The sequence below is a fragment of the Centropristis striata genome, chromosome 23 (genome assembly GCF_030273125.1).
Source record: "Centropristis striata isolate RG_2023a ecotype Rhode Island chromosome 23, C.striata_1.0, whole genome shotgun sequence".
Classification (NCBI taxonomy): domain Eukaryota; kingdom Metazoa; phylum Chordata; class Actinopteri; order Perciformes; family Serranidae; genus Centropristis; species Centropristis striata.
The window spans coordinates 18,460,335-18,485,859 of NC_081539.1; the positions used below are offsets into that span (position 1 = coordinate 18,460,335).

Genomic DNA, 25,525 nt, shown 5'->3' on the forward strand with positions numbered 1-25,525 from the left:
AGGGACGTGTAATTTACACTTGATCTTGTGTATGCATGCAACACGCTGATTGAGGATGAAAGTGAATCTGCTGGAGACCCATCAGTGGTGTGAGGGGAAGAAAAAGGTACGTTATGCCAGGAGAGGGAGAGGATAATTGCCTTGATGCAGCCTGGCCTTCATACAGTTTAGTTTGACAGGTCACAGAAAACCAAATGTGGCGTGACTGATGTGCACAAATGAAGAACAAAACTAGAAATAAAATTAAAGAAGACAACACTTAGGGAAGCAAAATTGATGGCCTGACTTGTTTCCAGTTCTACTTTCCTTTCTACTCAATACCATGTATTTACAGCTCAGAGAAGGCTGAACGATCCAAGCTAAACTGTCGACGCTGCGGGCACACAAATCACCACTTGTGAAACAGGCGAAGAATAGCTGTTGACGCAGATATGGTCAGATGGTTAAAATGAAGACAGCGTGGAGAAAAGTTACTGATTTACTGCTCATCAGACGGCAGTAATGAACAGTCTCCAGACTGACAGAGAGCAGAACAGAGACTGTTCGGAGGAATGTGGCTGTGATCTGTTTTTAAAAAAACGCCGCTGTCAGCTTCCAATTTGGAGGGACTGAAAATGAAAGTGGCGTAATTGCTGACAGTGACAAAGACATGACAGATAATGAATCACATCAATCCAGATATAGCTGGCTAGAATTATTAATAGTAGTTCCAGGAAGGATAGCCATGTCATGCTCTGATGAGCAAATGTGTTTCGAACAAAGAGGGTGTGAAAGGGAGGATTGGACAGCTTTCCAGATAATTTTTCCAATGTTGTGTAAACTCCTATTAGCAAGCAAAGCCAACAGATTGAGGAGAGTCTCCCTCCCTTCCTTCCATCCCTGTCTCTCCCTTTCCTCTCACCCCCATCCGCCTATCCCCCAAAGCCTCAACATGCAAACACCCTCTGTGTGATTTTTGGGAATGATGGTAGGAGAGGTGGAAGGCAGGGATTCTATGGAGGAAGGGAGGGGGCACACAGAGTAAACTGAGCCTCCCTTGTTTTTGGCACCTTGCAGAGTGCAGTAGAAGAAGAGAGGCCGACCAGGGAGTGAATATTGGATGAGTCAGCTGAGATACGGCGAAAGCCAAAGAGAACAGACCTTGCAGGTCATGTAAGGACACGCCAGACTCTTGTGGAGTTAGATAAATTGGGGACAGTTGCTTTAACGACTCGGCAAAAGTAAATCATTGAGCGAGGCGGTGCCAGTGGGGGATTGTGGCAGCAGCTCCCAGCTGAGTTTATCAAGGTCAGCAACCTTGCTACAAAAAACTTTCTGAGACGCAGATGTGAATAAGAATATTTTCTGGCTGAACAAGTGAGTCGGTGCAGAGGTGGCTAAGATTAATTTCCTCTAATGGTCACTGCATGCTGGGTGTTATACTGACCAAAAATGTCCTGACGGGAAAAGAAAAATCTCAAAGACGTTTGTCAGCAAACCACTGGGGTTTTAATATCTCACATACTTTAGAATTTCCTCCAGCTGTTCACCTCCGCCAAATAAATGCTTAAATTTGAAGAAATCTAGGGCTGTCACTGCTGTCAAGGTTTTACAGGACTTGGTTCAGCAGATAACAGTGATTGATTGATAAGGTTTATCGTTCCAGTCAGGAAATGTCAGAGTAACACAGCTGTTACAGTCGGCTGCAGGTGTGTGACTCGGAGTCCAAGCAGCACCGCTGGTCATGTGCTGAATTCCAGGTAGTTTAATCTGAAAATCTCCAGCTGGAAACACTTTTTAAGTAATGCATTGAAATTAAAATAATTTGATGCTTGATATTGAGCAGCTGGAGTTGTATTTTAAAGCTCTGTATTGATTGCCTCAATGACTCTCATTAAAAGTTGTTCAAGAATGAGCACAGGGCAGCAGCTCTGCCTCTCCGGCTGCCCCTCATCAACCTCCTGTGGTTGAAAACCGCAACGGATCAACTAAAAACACACCAAATGTCTTCATGAAGTTAAAAGGCAGATTTAAATTTAATTTTGACTGATTAGACTCAATCATATTATAATGCTATAAACTGCAGGCCACAAAGGCAAACTGCAAACTTAGCAAATCCTTTAGTTGTAATGTAATGGAATACATTGAAGGCCTTTTTAGCTGATCTGAGGGGGTCTCAGGAAGCAAAATGTAATGTTACAGATATTTTTATATAATTGTAGGGTTCATACTCAACCTATTGAATTTCCCAATACCTTCATACCTTCACTGGGCTCATCATTACAAACTTATATTGGTTATGATGTGTGGGCAAGCACTGTCCAAGCCCGCAAACTGAAATTTTGAATCCTAGTCCAAATCCGAAGGTTCACATATCATGTTAAATTACACAGACGTTTGGGTAAAATAAAGCACAAGATGGCATTGAAGCCATGAAAAACAGTGTGTTGGGTGTGACTATTAAAAACAGGTGTTGTACATGTCTGTTTTTGTTGAAATTTTGGAGATTTCACTTCACAAAAAAAAGATTTATTGGAGGGTAAATGTAAAAGTTCAATCAAGCTTTGCAACTAAAGAATAAGAGATTGTTTAAAGAGGAAACAGCTTATTGGTAAATTTAAGCCCTACGTTTGTTCACAAGGCTGACTACTAAAGAAATAAACCTTATAGTACCAAATGATCAGCACCATATCAGATGAGTCACCTCCCAAGAAAATTCAACGTCAGACCAGAAATACTGTGAACTTAACACCACAAGAGTTTCCACAAGCCTTAATAGACAGTGAGCTGTCTAACTTCCTGTGCACGTATTTAAAAAGAAAAAAAAAGGGACAAGTGACCTCACTGACAGGAAAATTAAGCAAAACCGGGTACACATCCTTGCGTAGCTAGTTAGATAGCATGTTATCAGAGTGACTCATTGAGGATTAATGAATTGTTTAGTTCCTGTAATACAAGATGATTACACATACATTTCCCATCTGTGTGGTTTTATCCTAATAATAATGGTAATAGATTTCTCACCTCGAAGTTGACAGATAAGTTCCTCTTCAGGGCAATTTCATAGACCAGGCTGATCTCTGATTTGCTGGCATCAGCGCCTTCCTCACTCTCCCCTTTTTCCTCTGGACTCTGGAAAGGAAGGAAAAATATTAGAAGTTAAAAAGGGAGAAGTACTGATTGTTATTGCTCAAACTAGTGTCACTTTTGAGTTATAGTTTTCCATCTATTGTTATGTAACGCTAGTTAAAGTAATGTATTATCCATGAGTCCTGAACCCAAACGTGTGAGTTCCACCTGGAAAGCTTTTTCAATCGTTGACTAGAAACTAGTATCATTGAACTCAAAAGAGAAGCCAAAGCTAGAAGAAACACAGACACTTTACACCCGTGTTTAGAAGTATTACAAATGAATTAGAGCAATACTGAAAATGTGAATCACCTCGCAGTTGTACCAGCCAAGTTACAGTTTACATCCATGTCTGTCCAGACTCATATTACATATGTAGATTTATTAAGAGTTTCAAGGAATTTTATAAAAAGAATTAAAGGTAAGTGATTTTTTGGCAAAATGAAAGTTATTACTATACTGACATGTATGACTGCAGTGTAGAATTTCCAGTGAGAAACACACTGTCTTCACTGAGTTACGGTGTTTAATAATGGCTCAGAAGTGGTTTTGTTGAACATTATGATTTAACAGTGACGTTGACCTTTGACCTTTTGGATATAAAATGTCATCATTTCTCAAGTTCATCATTTTATCCCATTAGACATTTGCATGGAACTTATTTATAATAAGCGTATGAGATCTCCAGAAAAACAAAAGAAAAAACTTCCAAAACATTAAAAATGTCCCAATGACCTTGACCTTTGACCACTAAAATCTAATCAGTTCAGAGTCCAAGTGGACTTCTGTGCCGAACATGAAGAAATTTCCTGAAGGCGTTCCGGAGATAACACATTCGTACAAATGAACAGACGGACAACCTAGAAAGCATAATGCCTTCAGCCACAGCTATCTCCAGTGCGGAATAAATAAATAATAAATAAATGTTGACACTGTTCAACCAACTAAATGCCATGTAGGATAATGTCTGTGGAAATAGTTGCACGAAGAGATGAAATCATTTGAAATAGCACCCCCATAGCTATGTGGGGCTAAAACAGACTGAGGATCAAGATATTCTACAAAAATAGCAAATCCCAAAAAAGGATGTTTAACAAAAAAAAATTGAGAGTGGGGTGCTTTAAATATCTCAATACAATACTTTGAACAACACAACTGACATACAGTAATGCTTCCAACGAAGACTTGCTCCCAAGTATAATTCAACCCATTCTTCTTTTTCCTCACCATGATAACTGCTTCCAAAAGGAACAACTCATAGCCATCACACACAATGCCTATAAAATGATTGACTTTCCCATCCCCAACCTCTCAGACCTCAACAGAAAGCCATTACATGCAGAGCACACTCCACAGCACAAGACCCCAAGATCTCCTAAACCTATACTTCATACTGCTTCCATGCAGTGGTAGATACAGATCCCTCACCTCGAGATGGGCAGGTGTCTTGTCTCAGTGTACAAATTATATCTGATGTCTTTCATGTACAGTAAAAGCAGCCACCTTTTTCTTTGATGGTCTTAAACACAATAAAAAGGCAAGAAATTCTACAAGTTAACTCTTAAAAAGACAAAACTGTCAATTAAGCAAAAGGTGGCTACTGTGAAGAATCTAAAATGATCTGATCTTCTGCTTAGCTACGAACCACCCAGAACTCTCAGATCATCTGGGATTGGTCTGCTCTGTGTTCCCAGAGTCAGAACTAAACATGGAGAGGCAGCGTTCAGTTTTTATGTTCCACATATCTGGAACAAACTCCCAGGAAAGTGCAGGTGTGCTGCAACTCTCAACTCTTTTAAATCAATACTAAAGACTTTTCTGTTTGCCACTGCATAAACTGCACAGTAACTTCTACTCCTTTGATATATTTAAAAAATATATATTATATCAGCTTGGTTTGAATTTTAAAATTATAAATTTAAATGCAGTTTTATATTTTTTCCTAAATATTTTATCTGCTTTTTATTAGTCTTAAATGTTTATATTTGAATGTAATTTTATATATGTCTCTTTCTAATGCGTTTAATGTTTTGTATAAAGCAGTTTGAATTGCCCTGTTGTTGAAAGGTGCTATACAAATAAACTTGCCTTGCCTAAAATATACAACATAAAACATGTTTATTCTATGCTTCAACATGTTTTTTACTACAAAATTGCATTTGTGTTCTTTCATAGTTTGATGTTTTCCATATCAATCTACAATGTTAAATGTCAATCAAAATAAAGAAAAAAACATGAATGAGAAGTGTCCAAACTTTTGACTGGTGCTGCACTTATATCACGGATTAAAATGGATTAATGTACCTATGTATTTTCATGAGGCTCTGTACCAACTGTGGGAATACATTTCCCGGTAAAGGGGAATAAAGAAGCTATTTATTAATAGGAATGCTGCAGTTACGAAAACGTATTCAGTTGTGAAGAACATAAAGAGCTTGGGGCATGCTATAATGTTCTTTCATGTGCGGATGTTTTTGTTTTGTTGAACCAATACTGAGATACTGTCTTCTGTTTCCTTTAAGCCGACTGACTGATCAGATGTAAAATCTCTTAAACTTTTAAAGCTTGTATTATGGTTAATGTTGCTTTTTTCCCTGTAATAAATGGAAAGAAAATGCGTTTTTCTTTTCCCTGCTTTTGTTCTATGAACCAAAAAAATACCAAACTGAGAACCCAAAACTGTGACACATATCAAACCAAGAATTACACACCTACAGGGTGGATGTCGGCCAAACTGCTGCAACAAGAAGCCTGTCTGCTTTCTGGCTGTGATCCTTATCTGATATGGGATTGAGAACTCAGTATTACAGGACATGACTGGTGGTCCTCTGTCTGCACAGGAAGGCCTCTTAAAGGGATGGTCCATTAAATATGAGACTTGATTTAATATTTACTGTCTGTTCTAGATGATCAAATTATTAGTTGTGAACAACATGAATTGTCTCTCCTTGTAAGAGAAACTAGGGAACAAGGGATACAATGTGTGTTTTCCTCAGACATGAACCACGCATTGAAAATAAATTAGTCAAGGTCAGCGGGAAAGCACCAGTGGATTTCAGTTGAATAACCACAAAACTTCAATCCAAACATTTTTCACAAGCTAAATTTTTTTCCCGCCCATGAATCTATGAAGGAATCAGATGACTCAGGTTTGAGACTTCAGTCAGTTTGTTTCTTAAGGCTGTTTAAAGGGACAGTTCACGACAAACTCATGAATGCACAAATTTCCTCTTACCTGTTGTTCTATTTATCAGTCGAGATTGTCAAGTTTTGGAGTTCGAGGCTATAGAGATGTGTGCTTTCTTTTGGAACTACATGGTGCTCAGCTTGTGATGCTCAAAGTGCCAAAATCAATTTGCAAACTCCACAGCAATGTCTCTTTCCAGAAATCATGACCCAATTCCATAAGACAATTATTGTCTTTCTGGTATAGTCCCTACATGAAACTGATCACTAAGAGGTCTGTGTGAGTTCCACAAAATTTGAGAGAAGACAGCAGATATCTCAAACACAGAACAACTCACACCAAAACAGTCTAGATTGATAAATAGCATAGCAAGTATTTTTAATTAAGGTGTGAACTGTCTTTTTAAATATAGATCAGATGGACTAAATTTACACTGAAGAATGATGGTTATATTCATGCCTGAATAGAAGATTTGCTATGGGATGCATTCTACTAATAAAGAAATGTAGTTCAGGCTATAGAGATCATATCATCAGCCATACAACAAGGGGTTTTTGGTGCCAATTGTCTATGGGAATGCAGAGTGCTGTCTCGATCTTTATCTTCTCATGTCCAGCTCTTTGTCTGATAATGCTTGAATGGCTGCGGTCTTTCCCTTTGGGCTTCTTCCCTTCTCCTGCCTCATTGTGTGACCCGATACGGCGCATGATTCATACTGTGAGATTGCTTGGATTTCACAGAAAACCCGTCACGTGGTACGATGCACCTACCGCACTACACATTGGCGGGAAGCATGTGGATGTGCGCTTTGATTTGTGTGCGCTGAGGCATACATTCTCTGCCTCTTATTATATGTAGGTGGGCACGAGGACAGAGAGTGTGAGTTTAAAGTCCTCATCCGTGAATAGTTTTCATTAAAATTCTAATATGTATTCATGGTTTTCATGGGTGTTTATCCCTCTACCACTGTTTCAAGGATGCTTAATGTGTGTGATTAATAGTGTGAATCCCCTCTCAGGGCTGCGTTAACAAGCTGCCGGGCAAGAGCGTCTGCATCTGTCTGGGGGTGTGTATTAGTGTGAAAACCAGAATGACCAAGCAGATCAGAGACCTTCCTGTGACAAAGACAAATAGAGGGCTACATCTGCCTTTGGTGCTGCTTCTACTTATGGATCTACTGGATAGAGAGTCCTGGGAAAAGTACAAACAAGGGAGGATATATGGGTTATTCACTTGTTCTGATACATTAAGTCTCACGCTGAAGGAGCTGTTTGAATGAACAGTGACTGTGGGCGAACAGAGTGCCTCACATTCACATCTATGCTCAGGGGCAATTGATTTCGTAATCAAAGGATGGGTTGAACAACCCTATTCTTAGAAATGTAACTGCTGACTATATAAAGTTACAATTTCACAGATATAAATGCAACTTCCTTAACAGCAACAATACCATTATTTTGCAACCTTTCTCCCAGATACTAATGATGCAGAGTTCCCCTCATAAATTACAAGTAAAACCACCAATTGTGAGGGAAACATGTTTTTTTCAACACAAGAAGCACGCTTGTTTCGCAGCATTTAATTCTATCACCAGCATCTAAATCAACTGGCAAGGAATTACAAGTTAAGTCAGCAGATGTATATATAATCTTGCCTGAAGCTCTGTGAAGTTGAAGGTGCTCCTTTGTGTTTCCTAGGGTTACATATTGTTGCTCTGCCTGTGTGTAAACACAACGCAATTAGAGCGTCACTGACATTCACCTGTGGTTTTCCTCAAAATAAAGGTTTTACACCCAGTGGTTTAAAAGAACACTTTTAGCCTGAGGGCGTCCACACATTTACACACACAAGAGCGCACACACACACACACACACACACACACACACACACACGCGGAGACAGAGTGACAGACATGTACTGTAGACACAATGTGCCTCAATTTGTAAAGCAAGACTCAGAAGCAGCAGCAAACAAAGAGCACATTTATGGAGGCCGACGCCACAAGACAGCAAATCAGGCAAGTGAGAGGAGCCAAAGCGTTTTGAATAACCATCAGCGATGCCAGGCAGTGAGGATATGGGGTAATTTGATTTCCGGTGGGAGATGATAACAACAGTTAACAGCTATGCCTGAGGGGACACTCTGGAAAGGTACAGTGACTTTGGGATTTTAGAAAAAAGAGAGAAAATACACTCCTGCCAGGTGCAAACTAAACTACAGAGACCACAAGGCTTAAATTATACATTAGAGTAATTAGAGCTGAGGTGGATTTGGATTCAATCTGATGAAAGGGCGGATACGCATTCATTTTAGTATCTGCAAAAAAAAAACCTATATAACATAAAGCCTCCATGGAAGGAGCACAAACAGATCAGAGGTGCAAATCCTTTGACTTTTCATTAAGGCAAGAGTTTTAAAGTGGGAGGGACACAGTGATCTGAAGACAAAGCATCACAAGATGACAGACGTGCTGCAGGGATGAGGTTGCAGTGATTGGAGGACAATATAGGTGGGGAGTAGAGTGACAGGATGAAACAGAAACAGAAGATATGACTCTTTCAGTTTCCACATGAATAAATGTGTCATGTCACCACTGTACAGCTAAAACAATTACTCTATAGACAAAAATGTCCTGGTTTGTACCTCTCCGTTGAGAAGATTTGAACATTTTGTCTTATGAGATAATTAAGAAAATATAAATAGGTTTATAATTGTTATTGGGACAAAACAAACATTTGAAAGATGTCATCTTTAGATCCAGGAACTATTTTGTGACATTTTGTAAGCCAAATGATAAATCAGTTAATGAAAATTGATTTATTATCATACTGTTTTGGCAGATTAATTAATAATTTAAATGGTCAGTTGCAGCCCTACTACTCAGAAAGATTTCACTTCATGGGGAAACTCATTCAAACTGTAAAAAGACAGAATGTAGATGTATATGCACAAAGTGAATATGTTAATTGTTTATGGTCCTTAAATTGTTGGGACTAAGTACTTATGACTGATAACTATAATCACACTATAATTTTAGCAACAGTTGCTTAGAAATGGGATGCTTTTCTTTGTAAGAATTTAACATGCCCTACTGTTGAGTACACATGAAAAAATTTGGGAACACATATCGCTTTACATGACATGACATTGTAGAGTGAGGATGAAAGGTCTAAAGGGAGTGAACATGGTGCCCTTATAGGGGAATGCTGATGATATTTCCTATTTTTCCAACAAATCTCATTAAAAGACCAAAATCAACAATGAATTAGTCCTAACAACAACCTTTGTCCATGTAGACAGAACCTAAAATATCCATCCACTGTCCCACAGGCTTCCATTTTTGTCTGAAAACAGTTACACACAGATAAATAAGACACACCGCTGCACTGGGAGACATGTTTTATTAATATGATGATCAAGAGCACTGTAGTAAATTCTATTTACTATTTTAAAGTCTATCCCGCAAACCGGCTACTGAAAATGAAAAACCAAATCTGTATGAATCCGCTGCTGAAAATAGTCCTTAACAAATACACCATTTACTCCTGTAAAAAACTAGAGTGCCAAGTTGTTAAGGGAAATCAGTTGATTTTTTTGTTTGTCTAAGAAATGAAAACAAATTTGTAAACAATAATATATGATATAATGCACCCCTTTCTTTAAAGTAGTCCTAACAGTAATTAAGAATAATAGATGATTGTTTACAGTTGTTTACACTGTATACTACTGTAATTAACAACATACACTAATAAAACATATTTTTGTGTTTATTATATATATATATATTTTTTTAAAGTGCATTGCAGTTTTGCTAAAACTGCAAAATGCAATTAGTACAATACAGAGCAGAGGTGAACGATTGTGGCTGCGTCCACACAAGTGAGATATAGGAAATATTTTATAAGGCTAATATGGTCAGTCAGACAGAAGTCTGTGTAGCTTTTATAGTGATAGAACTGTATTGAATATGGCGGCAGGGATTCTCAGAGGGGAACTCGCTAGTGCTAGTGCTACTGCTAGTGTGAGCCTTTCTGTTTCTAAGTGCTTGTGTGTGTGTGTGTGTGTGTGTGTGTGTGTGTACCTGTGGTGGCCGTTCGGGGATGGGTTCATTGCGCAGGGCTTGCAGGGCCTTCATGGCAGCGTTGTGTCTGGCTGCTTGGCGGGTGCGTCCCTCGCCAATAAACTCATGACTTCCCACAGACAGCTGCACATAGAAGATCTTAGGGACAGGATAATGGTACCTGGAGTGGACAAAACAACAGACAGGAACATTTATTATAAAACCTCCTAATTTAATAAAGTATCAAGAAGATATATATCTATAAATATATGAAAAACATGGGATAAGTGGATCAGACATTATGAGCCAAGTTATCAATTCACACCGTTTACACTGTTCCCAAATTAAAGGCCCACCACTTCATCAGGGTCAATTACTACACAATAGCCTGTTGGCTAACCACTTGACTGATGTCTTGCTATTGAATCTCAGCTTAGGGATGGCAAACAAAGCACAGGGACATATATATCCTCTCCTCTTTCTTCTGGCCCCGAACATAGATTTTCCTCTCTTTCTTTGGGTCCTGACAGAGCGGGACTGAGCCTGTCAGCAAGCAGATTTAGAGGTCTGCGAGTCCGCGTGTGTGATACCCCCTCCTGGGTCAGGGGGAGAAGGGCTGAGAATGTCTGCCGGTTCGAGGACAAGGGATGAGAAATAGTGGGAAAGCTAACAAGAGAGGAGAGGACTCCAAACTTTTTAATATCCGTCTCCCTGTCGTCTTTCTTCTCTGCCAGTATGCACTTATATTCACAAGCACATACAGCCGCCATATGTGGTAGACACAAATGGATAGCAGCAGATGAGATTCATGATGCTGTGTCTCGACTAGAGTCCAGTGCCAAATGTTTTCAATATTCTAATGTTTGGTCAAAGCATGGAGCTTTTAATGAGTGAATGAAAATCAGTGAGTGACTGTGGCAGAGTTAATTAAAACGAGCAGCAGCCCATTTTCTGTGTATAAACATATCTGTTAATTTTCAGCTATACCCAAACATCCTACTTGGCACTTCAGCAGCCGTGAGATGTGAGATTTAATACTTGATTGGAATTTAGGGAACCCAAGAAGCTTGAAAACCCAAGAGAACAGGAAAACCTGTGCGCACTAGAAACTTTGGCAGTTTCTTTCACACGCCACACATGCACATCATTAAATAAAGACATCTAAATCTGTAGAGCCATATTCAACAGCAGCCAAACAAGTGCTTTTTGAATTGTTAGAGAACTACAAATACTATTTGCGAGTGCTTTTAATGACTGAGAACAAATGATACAAGTCTTTTATTCTCTTAAAAGTAGAATTAGGAGAGTAAAATTGCATTCACACCAAATCAGGCATTGTGTCAAAAATAGGTAATGCTTTTAGCGAAGGCATTGGGGACCAATAGGCCATTGGGGGATACAAGGGAAATAAAGCAAAAAATAAACTGTTGGAGAAACAACGCAGTACCACACTATGAGGGCCAAACATTTAACCGGCAATCAGACCACTACTGCTCTTCATGCTGGGAATTCTGGTTAGTATTTCAACTTATTTAAGTGACATTGCCGCACCGCAGCACCACATGTTTACCATGATTTTACCATCAAGTTTAGCATGCTAGCATTTCCTAATTACCACTCAACTCTGAGTACAGCTGAGGCTGATGGTAATGTCATTAGTATTACAGGTATTTGGTCACTGAACAAAGTATCAGACAAATTCAAACCTGACCCGATGATGGCATTAAATAAAAAGTCACTAAACAATTCATCAAGGATTCATCAAGGATGTAGATGTGTGTTCCAGACTTCATGCCAATCAATCAAACAGTTGCTCAGAAATTTCACTGAAAACAACCAATGTAAAACCTCATGGTGGAGCTAGAGTAAAAGCCTCATTGGTATTCATTCACTTAGATCCTTAATCCTTGGGGCACTATGGATACATGGATATAAAAAAACAATAATGTCAACCTAATGTCACGTTCCCAGATCTCAGCAGTTACTTTGGGGAGTGCAGTGTTATCACAACTGATACAAACTGCAGCCAAAACTATGAAAATAGGAACCAACTTTTAGTAATCTGGAAATGACCTTGAACTCAATAAAGTTGTCCCGAAGTATTTTTTTTGGCTTTTTTTCAACCAAAGTACCGGAAATACTTCCTCTTTACTGACAGTAACTCTTACGAGATAACGCTTAACAAAACATCTGTCATTTCTTTCAATTTCCCCTCCCCTTCTTCCCTCTCTCCTCAATCTCTTGCTCGGCAGGCCTAACAATGAGTCAGCGTTTTACTCCCAGAATTCCAGCAGGTCTTTCTCCAGTCCACAGCCCTCCTCTCATCCGTCTGCTCTCAGCTCCTCCTGGCCACGGGAGCCTTCCCTGGGCGGGGGCCTGCCTGGCCCTCGCACGTCAAGTGTGGCCCCAGGGTCTCAGAGGACATGCCAAGTGCAACATGGGCTCCAGCCAACAGCGCAGAGCCGAGATGGGAGCAGCTGGGGCTGGAGCGCTGAGTACAGGTGCAGAGAGGAGGAGAGAGAGGGATAAGAAAGAGAGAGGAGGGAGACTGAAAGGGAGGGAGAGAGAGAGAGGGAGAGAGAGTAAAGAAAGAGAGAAGAGAGAGAGGGACATGGAGGGAGGCCTGTGGGAGACCCTACTCCACAACGTGGGAAAGTAGTGGCTTACACACAATCGAGTCAGCCAAGAACACAGGCGAGCGAGCGCACACACATCAAAATCATGCAGACAAAAAAGGCAGGGAAATCACGTCAGCGCTCTGTGGTCAGTATAAAAATCAGCACATGCTGGCTCGATCTGCCTGTACTGTGTTATCAATTATTATTTTTGTTATTATTATTACTACAGAGAGGGAATTGGACCAGGACACCTGTAGGGAGGGTGTGGAGACTGCTGAAAGGGAAGGAAAAAAAGAATAAAAAAACAACACTCTGTCTGTGTATCTGTCTGCAAGTGTGTGTATGTGCATCTGCTGTGACTCAGAGATGAGTGAAAGAAAAACCGACTGATGTCACAACTCAATCAAATGATAACTCATCAGCATTTAGCAGTGAGTAAATAATTTCACTTTGAGGAATCGAGCTTCGCTGCAGGTCTCTTTAATGTGTTCCGCGTTAAGTTAAGGTTACTCTTTCATCTTTAATCATCCGAAGACTCATGCATGAACACACACAGACGCACTCAAAGACAGTGGAGTTTTTGAGCCCACACACAGTCCTGTACTGGGAAATGGGAGATACAGTATTGCAATTATTACTAGAAATGACAGGGTGACATTTAAGCTGGAAACTATTTTCTACTGAGGAATGGAAAATGATTTCCTTTCTAATTGCCTGTGCAGAAAAAAAAACACATTCTCTTACTGCATGTGTTACACTTATACAGGTTACAACTCATCTACCTTTATATATTTTGCATATTTAAATTCATGGCAGCGAATACAGCCAATACCATAGCCAATACTTTCCATAGCTCATCAGTCATATATATTACACTATACTGACGTCAGGTATGTCATCATTATTCTAGTTATATAATGACAAGAAACACAGTTCACACAACGGAAAGTACCGTTTAGTAGTAGATTAGATGTAATGTATCATAGACAAGCCATATCGTCTTCATAGCTGGTTTTCCTTTATTTTTTAGCTTAGGTATTGTATTTTTTTTTTTGGAAACCCTGCACCATTTCCAGTAGTTTGTTTGTAGGTAGTTCAGTAGAATATAGAATTAAGTCTAGTTATTTAATGGTGACTATGCCAGATGAATATAATTTTAAAAAACAATAGTTTGTGTATTTCTATGAAGGCAAACTGAAAATATTTGGCCTATAACTTAGAACATGACATTGACCGATTGCAGATGGTAGCATATAGAAAGCAGTGAAAATTTCAACAACTTTGGTTGGCAAAGCCATGCAGACCGCAGCAATGAAAACCAAATGCAGCACGTTCTTCTAGTCATAAAGCTGCCATTTTGCCCATGAGAACACATTAAATTCAGTTTTGTTAAGAATATACTGCCACCTTTCATCAGCCTAGTCAACTGTGGTGGTTGTTAGAAACCCAGTTGGTGGTTAACTAAACTACTCATTAGTCACTATAAATCAGATAAAATACTCAATCTATGCAAGACTGTTGGTACTTGAAGTGACTGTGTGTATATATATATATATATATATATATATATATATATATATGGGCGGGCTCTTGTATTTACACTAGAGTAACAGATGCTTTGTTGCTGATTTTTGCTTTTATTTACTGGTCTCTCCATGATCCTGCCTTGGTCTAGTACTGTAACAATTTACTACAATTTACTTCTAAATTGGTTGTGAGATACTGCTGTTATTTTTGATTGCCTCAACTCTCTGTTTGTGCTTTGTAGATGCACTCATCCTTTTCTTTAAAAAGGGAAAAAAATTAAATAAAAACAGTCATCTATTTAACATTTATTTTATGAAACCAAAAAAGCAGCCCTGAAGAAAAAACATCAAATGAAGGAGATTTTTCAATGAAACTTGGTGGAAGGGTGAATCACGGGTCAAGGAAGAACCCATTATATTTTGAGAGCAAATCCAAATCACTTAAACATTGTGAGATGTGGCATTAGTGCTGCATTCATGAGGTTACATGAAGTCATCAGAAAAATTTATTTCCAATAACATTTCATGCCTCACCTCAACTTGTTGCTTAAATGCTTTGAGAAATAAAATACAGCACGTTTCCACATTATGACTTATATCTGTTATATCTGTATATGTACACATCGAAGTCGGAAAAAAGGCTTCGCAACTCTGTGAATAGGGGTGTTTCCATTACTGTCCAATACCCGGTATAAGGCGGGTGTCACTCGCCAAAACGCCCCTAATTTGAATATGAGCCGTCTGGAGCGGTCTTTTCAGCAGACTTTTTTTGGCCCTGTCGAGGAGCAGGGCCATTTTTCTCCCCTTTAAAACGCTTGCTTGCTAATTGGATAGAACGCTAAGCAGGATGTGACGTAGTACTCGATGCCACAACAACACACGCTATTTGTAAAAGCCAGCGAAGCACTGTAGCCAACTTAGCAACTTTGTTGCTATATTTAGCGACTTTTCAGCCCCCCCCCCCGCGACTATTTTTCAAAAAAAGCGACTAGCGACAAATCTAGCGACTTTTTTACTTTTTCTGGTATTATTGGAGACTTTTGAGACTTGTTCTTACTCTTGTTAACAAGCTGCGGGGGCGGCGGCTCGTTAAGAAGAGTAAGAACGAGTCGAAGCGGCACAGTCCTCCTGCAGCAGTCTCTCCCAGCTGCAGTCACAGAGCCGGAGGGGATGTTAGCCCCTTAGTGTTCACTCTGCAAATTGCTTGTAGGCTGACAGTTATCTCTGCAGCAGTACTATGTATGTGCTGCTGCTGCAGGAGGTGTTCACTGCTTGTTTACAACAAGCACCGGGAACTCTGTGCACAGTTAGCGATGCTGGTTAATTCACGATCATGATGTTTATGATCAGCGGAGACACTGTGCATAATTAGCCATGCTGGTCTGTTTATGATCAGCGGCCAACGTTGTGCACAGTTAGCAATGGCTGCCACAGTTGCGTCTCCTGTGTTTAATCAGTCGCGTCGAAACTGGGGTCTCGTAAATCCCTCTGACGGCATTCTTCTTGTAATGGAGACACGCTGAGTGAGCGGACATTTAAGAGGGCGTGGCCTGAGACTTTCCCAGCAGCCACTCTTCCCCCTAAAGGAAACACGGCTAATGGGACCATCCGAGGAGCATTTGAATGCACCATTGGCCTTGGCGGAGGTCTGCATGTGCATTCTAGTTATAAATTATTGCACATTAGTTCATAGGCTAAACACGTTAAGGATGGTGGAAGAATCGAAGAATTGACATTGGATAAATGTGTCAACTACATATTTTGATTCCTGATGTGCACAAACCAGTAAGAAACACAGATTTAACTGGCAGTGGTTCATAAAACATTAACCCTAAAAGGGTAGATCAAGCATGCAAAAACTGTTTAATTTGGGTGTACTGCTTTCTGCATAAACTTAATGCTGCACTCAGTCGTACAGACCTGTATAATTGTAATCAGAAGCTTTAAAACCATTACATTACACTTGTGGGTTGCTCTAAAATTGAAGATGGAAATATTACATTTCTAACCCTTATACCAAAGAAGTTGTCTAAAATGTAAAAAACAATGTTTTGACATATATTAATTAAAAAACTGTCTGAATTTGATACATTCTGTTTTTGTAGCGTCCCGACTTTTTTGGAATTGAGGTTGTACGACAGCAAAGAGAAGAAAAGCAGCAGACAGGAAAAAGTGGGCCAACCAAACACAGACAAATAACAAGACATGAATGAGGGAGTGTACTGGCCCACTTTATCTTCCAGCATCACTGAGCCTGACCACCAAGACATCTACCGGCCACACATGCTAACACTAATAGTCGCATGCATGAAACCACAATTACACACACACACACACACATAAACACACACAACTGATTCAGAGCCTTGTAAAGGGCTACAGGGCTGTTCTGGGATTAAAAGGGTGACAGAGATTTGGGGGGAAAAAATGCAAAAACTTGGACGGGCTCACTCCTCCACCAGCTGCACTTTCTTCCAATCTGCTGTCAGACATACTTGTTTTCTCTCCCTCCCGACTTCCATACTTCATTCCCTGTGTCCATCATTGATTGCTTTCCTTCCCTTCTGCCTCACGCAATCGCCAGTGTAGAAAATACACAGTGGTGTGAGAAAACAGTCCATGTAGTCAAGTAAACATAGTGCTCAAAACACCAACTGTCATGGTGTTGGGGGTGTATTCAAAGTTCTTTGGACCCTGTCTGAGGTTAAAAACCACTAATCCACAGTGGAGAAATGGATTCAATGTGATGGCAGAGCCGTGGTTTCACATGACATTATTTTTTTTGTCAGTAATAGCTCATTAAGCAGTATTTATCCACGTTGGCCTTGTGCATAAAATACAAGAAGACAAGTTATGGTTGTTTGAGACTAAATCACTGGTGTTAAATCAGTAATGGGATTGAACAGAACTTATTCCTTAGCATGATGACAATGGTGTCAAGACCAGGATCAAATTTGTTAATTGCATTGTAAGTAGGGATGGGAATCAAGAACAGCTTCCAGTTGAGAACCGGTGACAAATTATCCAGTTCATTGGAAGTGTGTGCTACTGAGACTATCAATTTCTTTTATCAGTGCTGGAGTGTTTGGCATTGCAAAACATCGACGTCAAACTCATGTATCATGGTGGAGAGGAAGATCCGGTCTGAATCACGACTTTGTCACACAAAGACAGAAGATAACAATGTTTAAAAAATTCAAACTCTGTAAAACCCTAGAGATAGTTGTGTGTGAACATCCCAGTAGATCAGTGGTTTGGGGAAAAAACCCACACCATGTTTAAAGTCACTTTAATCACCTTTCTTCCCCATTCTGATGCTTGGTTCGAACTTAAACAGATTGTCTTGACCATGTCACCTTATCCGATTAGATATCTGTGTTAACAAGAAGTTGAACAGGTGTAGGGTGGCCATTTAGCCTGATGAGACCTGCTATTGTTAAAATTTTGGTCAAAAGTTTGGTCCCAAGTTACATAGACTACAAAAGGGAGCTTTAAGTCAGAGTGGAGATACATTTTTTTTTCATACCATGAGAGCCACCATGGACACTGGGTCATAGACACACCACAAGCGTTTGTAGTGTCAACTGAACTGACAATCAATTTAACATGACCTATGCTTTTACACACATATTAACAATGTTATGTATTACAACAGTTAACCTTTAGATGAGTAGGGTTTTCACAGTTTACAGAGGAGACAGGGAAAGTGTGAAATGGCATTTGAAAGTGCGAACAAACAGGTATACAGTCATAGTGAGAAACTGTGTGTGTGTGTGTGTGTGTGTGTGTGTGTGTGTGTGTGTGTGTGTGTGTGTGTGTGTGTGAGAGAGGGAGAGAGGGAGAGAGAGAGAGAGAGAGAGAGAGAGATCGGTAGCAGTGTCAGAAAAGCCACAACTTGTTATTCAATCAGAGGCAGAGGTACATGTATTCACTGTGAAGGTGAATAATTTAAATGGTTTATGTGTTGGAGCATTATGTTGTGAATCTTGGACATTGTTACCAACACACATCCAATTCATCCAGTGTAAAATGCAAGAAGTGCAAATGTGAAGTGTTTTGTTCGTTGGCTCACCATCCAAGGCCTTCAACCAGGCACCAATAGCTCTTATTCTACAGTTTAACATAACCAAACCTTTTTTCATTAAAGTCCGTCATGGGAGCGATGTATTTTCTTACCTCATAGCCCTCTTGTGTAAAGTACTGCTGCGTCTCTGTGCAGCAGACAGCTGGTGTCTCACACGGACTACTCATATCACTGCCTGTACCGACAACAGCTATTTATCAAGAATTGCTAACAGACACAGTGCATAAAAAAAGAGGTTTCATAACTGATTTTAATTAAATTGTCCAATCTGACAGTGTTCATTGTTTTTACTGTTTGTTGTGGTTTCAATTTTGAACAAGAGATTAAAGCTCTCTTTGTGCGAGCTCTGTAATCAGTGCGCCGTCTCTGTGCCCTCCTTCCATGCCTGGCTCACGAAAAGTCACGGCCCTGTGTAAACCGACCCCAGCTCTCCTGTCACACTTTATTGCTGAGTCACAGTAGTAAATCAAGTATTGTTTCCAAACATGATAGCTTTACTGCACTGTAAGTGACAGGTAGCACGCTATAGTCACAAAGGAGCTTATTTGATTAAAAAAAAGGGCTGATTTAATACTAGTAATAAAAGCAACCAGTGGAAATTATCTGACTAAAAACAGGCATTGCGTGAATAATTCTCCTTAAGCACAGAAAATGAGTGAGTAATACAAGAACTGCCAGTGTGTGCAAAGCAATTACACCATGTGTGCATTTATGTGACACAGCAAAAAAACACTTCTTAACCCGCTTGCCCTTCGAGTGCCAACTGTTAAGACTTGGCTGGCTGAGAAGTATGGCTGGCTGGGGATCAGTCTAAAATCAGATCCTGCTGTCTTCATTAAGAATATTACACTGCAACCTGCTGTTTTATGTTCACTGTCATTAAGAGCGAAAAATTAATTGCTTGGTTGAAAAAAAGTCTCCTGTGCCATGTTCTTAAAAGAAATAATATGAATTTGTTAAGGCCAAATTGTTCCAACTTGGTTGACTATGCAAGTCTTTCTGCCTGCAATAATTCCCCTTCATCTTTTTACACAGGCATCTCTCAGGCAACATATTTCACTAAATGATAAATGTGTTTTCTTCATTGCTTGTTGCCCAGATTGAATGCGTATTTCAATAAGTTTAATTTATTCATGGTCGAGTTCCATTCAGACTCAGATGTTCAACAAATTATGGCACTGAGGCACCCTTAAAATGTGGATTTTTTGAGCTGGAGTGTGGTTTGGTTGAGCTGAGAGCGCACCACAAACCAATTACATGATGTAGAATACAGTTGCTCAGATTCCCCGATTTCCTTGTGAGCTCTCAAGCGGTAAGACCACCAAAGTAGAAATGCAGCATCACTTCACAGAACAAACTTTGTTTTGACTTTCCACGCACTGAAAAGTATTATAATGAGACAAGAAGACAGGTCCCCGAAAAGTGTTACGGCACTGAAAAAGCCATAGATGTGCAGTCGAACAGCTCGTCTATTGCTGGTATGAGTTAAACCAAAGACAAGTTTAAATTTGTAATACATCTGTGACATTTCTGTATTCTACAGATGACACATCCAACCACAGGAGAGTGATTAATGATTGTGATGTGGTTACGAACACAAAAAACTTGAATGTACAGTAGGATGTTTCTATGAATCATCATCCTGGATGACAGTGCATAAAGGGTGATCCCAAGAGTTTTACCAACATGCATTTTAACCCTTTATGTGCTTAATGACTTTATTCAATGATTAGTTTCATGTCGTCATGCATCCAAAAGTCATCAGCTTTCTGATACCCCTTTTCGACCAACGTGAACCTAGTTCTTTTGCTGGGCTCGAGCTGGTGCTGGTTTGCAGTCGGTTCAACTTGCAAACCGTCTCAGAACCTGTTTGCTTTTCCAGAGGTTCGAGAGCCACGTCATTAACTCACTGTATGTGTCTCCACTCCCTCAACAAGTATGAAAACAGCAATTTTGCACTACAATGTCTCTTTACAAATGATGCTCCAGGCTTTGCGAGCCTACATCGGCATCCAAAAACGACATGTACAACACATTTGATCTGATCTTCTTGAATGCTATGGAAAGAGATTACGTTCTTATTAACACTGAATGTAAGAAGTTAATGTTGTACTTTGTTGTAAGCTAATGCTGGCCGCTAAAGTGAGCCCGTATTAATCACATTGCAGTTAAACATTCATTCATTCATTATCCTTAACCGCTTATCCGCACTTGGGTTGTGGGGGGCTGGAGCCGATCCCAGCTGACATTGGGGTGAAAGACAGGGTAGACCCTGGACAGGTCGCCAGATTATCACAGGGCTGACACATAGAGACAGACAATCACACTCTCATTCACACCTACGAGCAATTTAGAGTCACCAATTAAACCTAAGTGCATGTTTTTGGAATGAAGCCAGAGTACCCGGTGAGAACCCACGTTGACACGGGGAGAACATGCAAACTCCACACAGGCGAACCGGCGACCCTCTAGCTGTGAGGCGAGAGCACTAACCACTAAACCACTGTGTAGCCTGCAGTTAAACAAATAAAATAAAATACATAATACACATTTTAGTTGGTCTTGTTGGTCACAATAATCCACCCCCAGGACCTGACATAGGTGGTTTGTTGTTAAACACCAGCAAAGAGTTGGTGCCTCTCTGGAACCAGTTTTCCTGACTGAGAGCCTGTTTTTTTGACAGTCTAAAAGCGAGGAACTGGTTCAAGATTAGGCACCGGCTCGGATCCAGCCCTCAAACTGCCTTGGTCGAAAAGTTGATGAGAGAGTGAGAGTATGTCTAATATTCACTTCTTAACTCTGGTATGCTTTCCACAGCTGGAAGATGGTGAAAAAAATCTGCAGAGCTGAGTGGAAATGTAAAGTTTGGCTATAAGTCTATGTGGGTTCATCACAACCTTGGAACCAATTGGATATCAGTCTGATGATGATTTAACCCTTTGGGTTTCTGGGCTTCCAGTATACCCAATGGCTATTCAGATAACTGGGCCAAGACTTCTTCTTTTTCTGGTCATTGTTAACATTCAGCAACTTGTGACACGGAAATTAGTTACTACTGGACTGTTTCACAGTTATCAATGCAAATAATTTATTTTAGAGATAATAAAAAAAGTTAATTGTCATCAGACAATAGCAGGTGGGTTAGGAGATTCCACCTCTTTTGCTTTCCATGCAAACATACCCGCTCAAATGTGACTGGTCAATATTACACCAAGAACAAAACAAACTACAAATGGACACTTCAAATACCAAAATCTTGTCCAGTTGCCTACAGATTATGCAGATATCTGTTAATAGATATTAGGTTCATCGTTATAAATGACCCCCTACACTTAATAAGTAGTCTTTTTTAACCCTCAGTTAACACAACAAATGTTGAATACTGCAGCTTTAAAAAATAAAAAACAAAACAAACTCAGGAGCCTTAAGAGTCCAGACTGGCCAATATACAGCATTACTGTAGGTACTGAATCCTCTGCAGCACAGGTGGCCTACTTTTCCTCTCAGTTTCCTACAGAGAAAGCAGCAAGGGCGAGCTCAGTATCTGAACATCATCACAGGAGGAAATGTCACAGAGCAAAGCACCTCCAGTCATTCAGCCCACTGTTCTTCCAGCTGACATAATTTCACTGTCGTAACCAAATGAGGGCTGGGAGGAGGTGGGTGGCTTCGGACTGCTCTGCTTTGCTCTAACAGGGAAAGTCCTATCCAAATTCCAACTCTGACTGAATGCAGGATGCAGGCGCCCCCGCCCCCCTGGGATCGGAGCAGCAGGAGGAAAGCTGGGAGCGCCGTGCTTAGACTGAAGGAGCCCAGTATGAGTCACTGGAATCAGGTGTTCCAATGATAACACGGGAGTCGGGGATTGTCCACGAAAAGGTTGATGTAACCGCATTTCTTGATAACAAAAAATATTTTCCTGACGCAATGATCAGTTAAGTGAATCATTTGGGCTGAATTTCCTCATAATGTTTCACAGCAGCTCAGTCACTTATTGAATAAGCTGAAAAACATTCAGAGCATGTTCAGTATTTGAGAATGAACAATGGTGTGGTTATGACTGCAGGATAACAGAGATGAATCGCTGATTTAAACGTGGACTTGGATGGGAAGAAATTATGCACAGGCCCTTCACCATAAATAAGATTCATTAAGACACTGATAAATGCATATTTCATATTATCGCCATATTTTCTCATCAGGGCACTTTCTGAATGAATCAATACTGGTCTTGGTGGTGATTAGAGCGCTGATGGATCAGAGCCAGGCTGCCCTTTTAATGGTGAGATTTTCCATCAACATGACTCCTGGATCACTCTTATTCATCATAATAGGTAAGGACATGGGCATATGGAAACCTTCGTTTCCCTGCAGCATCATTAAGGTGACTGATTGTGGATGTGGCCTGCCACTCTGCCACAGAGTCAGTCATCTGATGAAGAGAATTCATATTCAGAAGGTCTCGCTTTCATTAATCCAGGGCTCGACTACACTGAAAGGAAGAGACCTAATGAAAACATAAGTGACCTTGGGATAATATATACTCCTACGCCTTCTCTCAGACACACACACATCCCTTCACCCCGCTCTCTTCCTTTCAAAGCGGCACAAGAAAACAAAACAGACCATGAGGAATAGATACAGCCTGTCTCTTAGAAACTCATCCCTGTGACATATGACATTGACAGACAGATGCTGGAAAACAGATTTTCTCCTCTACCCTACAGACATTTGTCTTTCACCCCCTGTTTGTTCCTGCATGGATCAAATAGTGGAAGATGTGAGCCAGATGCTAGACTGTCTGCTGACTAGACTCGGTTACCCAACACTGCAACTTGAATCACTGACTTTTTCTGGCAACGTATCCACATTTTAAAAATAAATCCCACACATTTGGCATCAGAATTCCTTACGGTAGGATTTAATGAGCCAAAGTTTATGTAACAAGCAAAACAAACATGTTTGCTTCTCTGGTATGGTATTCTGTGTTTAGTGCTTTAATAAGCAAAGCTTTGCACGTAAATATACAATTTACACTGCAGACATCCGTACCTATGAAAACCTATTAAATAACCAAATTCCTACCTTGCCTGTTACAAAATGGGTGCTCAATCACCCTGGAAAAGCAGCGCTATAGGATTTTAAAATGAGGAAACACTGCCATCTGGAGGGAAGCATAACGTCTCCTGATGCATATCAAACCAGCCGAGATGAATACTGGCTTTATGAAATGTGCAATGTTCTCAGGAACAGTGTGTGCTCAGGAGCCACATAACTCAGCTTCTGTAAACTGTGTGCTCAACTTATGACACCTTGCCTCTGTATTTAAAATGATATTATAATATTTAGAACATTAATAACACCATAAACTACGATGGTAAAATATTTATATCAAGCTGACATTACAGAAGATTTGTCAGAAAGGATAAACCTACAATTTGAAGTTAATAAACTGCACCAACATTAAAGCTTTGCTTTAAAAAAGTAGAAGAAAGATTGCAATTTTTCTTCCTTCCTTGGTTGAATAATTTCTTCATCTTGACTACGAGATCTAAGATGTGGCACCCTGCCCTTTCTCACTGAGAGTATCAGTGTACGTGGATGCCGTGTTAGGCAAGTCAAACAAATCCTAAACAACATTCCTTCACTGAGGGAGAGGGGGATCATTAATTGCACCTCTGTGGCATTTTTATGGAGTTTTGGAAATGGCTGGATGGCTCCAGTAAAGCAAAAGAAAACGAAGGGAAGAAAGAAAGTTGACAGAGACTGAGTGCGAAGGGACCCCATGAGGGCACCACATTCATCAGTTTAGAAAACATATGGAGTGGAGGGCCATGTCTGCCACACATCTGAGCCAGGGGGATCAAAGAGACAATGCAGTTTGAAGCCATCTAAAATCTATCACGACCACGTCCACACCAAGTTAACAAAAAAAATCTCAAAGCTAACCTTTTCCTCTGTAAAAGGGCTCTTTATTTATTTTATTTTTAAGTGAGAAAAATTCAAAAACACTATTTTCTCTTTTTAATGAGGATGGTAAAAACAAAACTGTTGCAAAACTATGAGATAAGCTTCAATTAGACAGTCATGTGGTGTGTGGCAGTAATGTGAGCAAGGCAATTTACTGTCCCCTCCAAAGCTTAATTTATACTTTCAGCGTGGAACTTAGATATATATGCTCACACAGTGCAAGAGCTATGTTTGGCCAAATTAAATATCAACTTAAGTGATTGTGTAGACCAGGAGGCGATAGACTGGATGTATAACCTGCTCGATCAAGATGAATAACCAGGTTGTAACAAATGATGCTGTTGTGCAAAGATTTGTAGTAAGTCAACTGAAAAAGGACAAGTAAGGACATTTTATTTTCAGATCTATTGAGAATTATTAATATTAAGAATTAAAAGACAAAAATAAATGTTGGACAGGGACTATAAATGAACTGTGATTTCACTTTGGCACAGCTCATCATTATACCTCACCCGCAATGTTGACACAATAAGTGTCACTACATAGCATTGGGTATGAAGCTTATACTTTCCGCGTCCGTGACTACGCAAGGGTCCGCAATGGTCCATGTGATGTAAATTCCATCATTGGAGGATGTGTGCGTAGGCTCTGTGTACCACAACATTATTTGTGAACATAGCCATTTACGGGAATGTGTGGAACATGTCCTCCAAGGGAAAAGGCTAAACAGAACTACAATGTGTCAATGGTGTCCGCAGTTGTTTGTGTACGCAGTTTTTGGAGCTCACCTTTGGTTGAACATCCCTCGAAAGTTGTAGTTAGCTCTGTAGTTGGGCATGGGCTTGGGATCCAAAGGTCTGTAGATAGCTGGCTCCCCTCTCTTCATGGCCAGACCATTCAGCTCCACTGTGGGTGTTATACTGCCTGTATACGAGAGTAAATATGAAAGATTCAAACCAAGGCAATGAAAAT

The 25,525-nt window shown here is 40.1% G+C and overlaps 1 protein-coding gene across 5 annotated transcripts in view; it reads right to left on the reverse strand.

The window, feature by feature from the left end:
* stau2 (staufen double-stranded RNA binding protein 2) overlaps positions 1-25,525 on the reverse strand; it is a 103,738-nt gene that overhangs the window by 71,672 nt on the left and 6,541 nt on the right. For all 5 annotated transcript variants that reach the window (XM_059326808.1, XM_059326807.1, XM_059326809.1 and 2 more), the window contains 3 exons: positions 25,342-25,477; positions 10,377-10,536; positions 3,004-3,111 (listed from right to left, as the gene is read on the reverse strand). In XM_059326808.1, coding sequence (XP_059182791.1) covers positions 3,004-3,111; positions 10,377-10,536; positions 25,342-25,477 — 404 coding nt within the window. The remainder of the gene's footprint in view (positions 1-3,003; positions 3,112-10,376; positions 10,537-25,341; positions 25,478-25,525) is intronic.